The sequence below is a fragment of the Salmo salar genome, chromosome ssa26 (genome assembly GCF_905237065.1).
Source record: "Salmo salar chromosome ssa26, Ssal_v3.1, whole genome shotgun sequence".
Taxonomy (NCBI): Eukaryota; Metazoa; Chordata; class Actinopteri; order Salmoniformes; family Salmonidae; genus Salmo; species Salmo salar.
The window spans coordinates 47,698,680-47,702,304 of record NC_059467.1 but is presented as its reverse complement, the minus strand read 5'-3'; the positions used below and the strand labels follow the sequence as shown (position 1 = coordinate 47,702,304).

Genomic DNA, 3,625 nt, shown 5'->3' with positions numbered 1-3,625 from the left:
TTTTGTTATACGATTTGTTTCTTTAGACAAAATAGAATTAATGCTTGAACACTTGGCTCCTGTTCACATTCCACCTGCATCAAATGTCATAGACCCATAAACATACAGTGCTTTCATACCCTTTGACCTTTATCACATTTTGTTATGTTACAGCCTTAAAATGGATTCAATTGTTTCTCCCCTCAATCTACACAATACCCCATAATGACAAAGCAAAACAGATTTTTAGAAATGTATTAAAAATAAACTGATCACATTTACATAAGTATTCAGACCCTTTACTCAGTACTTTGTTGAAGCATCTTTAGTAGCAATTACAGCTTTGAGTCTTCTTGGGTATGACGCTAGAAGCTTGGCACACCTGTATTTGGGGAGTTTCTCCCATTCTTCTCTGCAGATCCTCTCAAGCTCTTTCAGGTTGGATGGGGAGCTTCGCTGCACAGCTATTTTCAGGTCTCTCCAGAGATGTTAGATCGGGTTCAAGTCCGGGCTCTGGCTGGGCCACTCAAGGATATTCAGAGACTTGTCCCGAAGCCACTCCTGCGTTGTCTAGGCTGTGTGCTTAGGGTCGTTGTCCTGTTGGATGGTGAACCTTCGCCCCAGTCTGAGGTCCAGAGCGCTCTGGAGCAGGTTTTCATCAAGGATCTCTCTGTACTTTGCTCCGTTCATCTTTCCCTCAATCCTGACTAGTCTCCCAGTCCCTGGGAGAATGATGGAGGCCACTGTGTGCTTGGGGACATTCAATGCTGCATACATTTTTTGGCACCCTTCCCCAGATCTGTGCCTCAACACAATCCTGTCTCGGAGCTCTACGGACAATTCCTTCGACCTCGGCTTGGTTTTTGCTCTGACATGCACTGTCAACTGTGGGACCTTATATAGACAGGTGTGTGCCTTTCCAAATCATGTCCAATCAATTGAATTTACCACAGGTGGACTCCAAGTTGTAAAAACATCTCAAGGTTGATCAATCGAAACAGGATGCACCTGAGCTCAATTTAAGAATTTTATAGCAAATGGTCTGAATACTTATGTAAATTTAAGGTATCTGTTTTTTATTTGTAATAAATTAGCAAATTTATAAAAACCTGTTTTTGCTTTGTCATTATGGGGTATTGTGTGTAGATTGGATCAAAAATGACAAAAAAAACTCTGAATATGGCTGTAATGTAACAAAATGTAGAAAAAGTCAAGGGGTCTGAATACTTTCCGAATGCACCGTACATAGACCTACAGCATCGCAAGTAGGTCAAACTTGATAGTTTGGTGTGCTGGCGCTCTAACCAAGATTATTATGTTGGGTCTGGAGTGCTGATACATGCATCACCTGCCTTGACCTGTATTACTTGCAGTGTGCTTAGTACTTAAGTAAAAATACATTAAAGTACTACTTAAGTTGTTTTTTGGGGTATCTGTACTTTACTATTTCATATTTTTGCCTACTTTTACTTCACTACATTCCTAAAGAAAATAATGTTCTTTTTACTCTACATTTGCCCTGACAACCAAAACTACTCGTTATATTTTGACAGGAAAATGGTCAAAAATCACACACTTCTCAAAAGAACGTCCCTGGTCATCCCTACTGCCTCTGATCTGGCGGACTCACTAAACACAAATGCTTTGTTTGTAAATTATGTCTGAGTGTTGGAGAGTCCCTGGCTATCCGACAATAAATACAAAATTGTCCCTTCTGGTTTGCACTTTTTATAACCAAAAACTTTTACAAGGGTGACTTTCACATGTCATTTTCTATTAAGTTATCTTTACTTTCACTTAAGTATGACAATTGAGTACTTTTTCCACCATTGATGATTTGACTGATTGCATAACAGTCACTTCTATTGTATGTTAGTTAAAAAAAAGAAAAAGCCTTTATTTTACTAGGCACGTAAGTTATGAACCAATTCTTATTTTCAAGGAAAGAACGACAGATTTGTACCTTGTCAGGTCAGGGATTCGAACTTACAACCTTCCGGTTACTAGTCCAACGCACTAACCACTAGGCTACGCTGCATAACATGATCAGTAGTAGGGTGGACATCACTCAATCCTTTTCACACATCAGATGTAAACATTTCAGATGGCATGAATTGGCTGGTGTCACGTGGAGCAGAACATGACGCGGTGCAGCCCTTGTATGTTGGTTACCGCCATAGCATACATGTAGTACATCTGTACTTCTGTACTGTCAAAGACATATCCAGAGACCATCCATATTATATGTATTTCTATTTAAATAGCATCAATGTTTTGAAAACTTTTTTTAATTGTACCGACTGTGCACGAGCACGTTCCTTCCTTTTTTTGATTTGTGGGTATAACGCGCACGTAGCGACCGTTCAGTGCCGGAAAACGTACTGTAACGTTCAATTCAATGGAAACGGTGCTGTTCTGAACGACCAGTTCAAAAACGAGGAAGGCGTGGTTGGGTGGGTTTTGTGTTGGAGGAACGCTGTGCCGCAGTCATTTACAGTAAATTGCTTCAATATACACCCACCAAACGTACCTCAAAGTATGTTCAAGATCGTTTTAGGGAACCGTGTCGTTCAGTACAAACCGTTAAGCGACGTAAACGTTTAATCGAACTGAACGCACCCCTGAGTATCCTGGGATGACTGTTTCCGCCTCTAGCCAGCTGTTCCAATGAATGAGGCGGAGGATCTCCATCGTTGCTTCTCGGTGATATAACATTTCACTAACAGTATCTTTAGATATCACAATGCAGACCCTCACACCCCACGTGTATTGGGCACAGCGTCATGGAGACATCTACCTGCGTGTGGAGCTGAGTGACGCTAAGGTATGTTACGGTGCTCTCCGGTACCGACCTGTCACCGACCTAGATGGTTAGGATAACAAGCTAGCTAGATAGTCAACGTCACTTTCAGACAGTGTATTTGTTTAAGCTCACTGCAGGACGTTTGTAAATTGAATGCACGTTGCTGACATGAACAGATTACATACATTACATTAGCTACAATGCTCCTTTGAGAACGGACTGATACCAGCCCACGCTTACATGTTAGCTAGTAAACTCATACATCTAGCTAGCTAATTTACCACTGTTCTATTAACTATACCGGGTGATAACAAAAGTGTAGCATGTCACTACTAGACAGAGTAACTTTTATTTTTTATATAGTATCCTGATCCAGTATTCCACATTACAAAATCAGGTCGTCGTCCTGAGAAGTATGGTTCTCGACGAGGCTAGACAGCAGCTAACGCTCAGCTACTGAAGCTACTGTAATTAATATTGAGTTGGTGTTGCTAGTGGTGGTGCATCTATCCAAATGTCATGCTTCATAAAAGATTCAGGAATTGTCATGGTGATCGCTGGATCCAGTTTAGCCATTCAGCAAAACACAGCTACTCACTCAAGGTGCACCGTGATCACATGTAGTCCAGCTACGTGGTACTGTGTGTAATGTCATCACAATATGTTCAGTGGTGCTGGAGGTGTGAAGGAAACACATCCATATCAGCCATTCAGTCACTTAGTTTCATCTCTACCAATCTTAGTGGTGTCTATATTTAGCCTTGTAGCTGACAGTCTTCCGCCTTTTGAGGTTTTGATGCATGACATTTTCTTTTTGCATTTTAGAATCTTGATATCTGTGTA

At 41.0% G+C, this 3,625-nt stretch overlaps 1 protein-coding gene across 1 annotated transcript in view; it reads left to right on the top strand.

The window, feature by feature from the left end:
• The first annotated feature begins 2,376 nt into the window (after nt 1–2,376).
• The window catches only part of LOC106587973 (very-long-chain (3R)-3-hydroxyacyl-CoA dehydratase), a 78,513-nt gene continuing 77,264 nt past the window's right edge, over nt 2,377–3,625 (top strand). Inside the window, exons 1-2 of the mRNA XM_045708480.1 lie at nt 2,377–2,803; nt 3,608–3,625. The exon at nt 3,608–3,625 is cut by the window's right edge and continues 25 nt beyond it. Coding sequence (XP_045564436.1) covers nt 2,723–2,803; nt 3,608–3,625 — 99 coding nt within the window. The 5' untranslated portion in view covers nt 2,377–2,722. The remainder of the gene's footprint in view (nt 2,804–3,607) is intronic.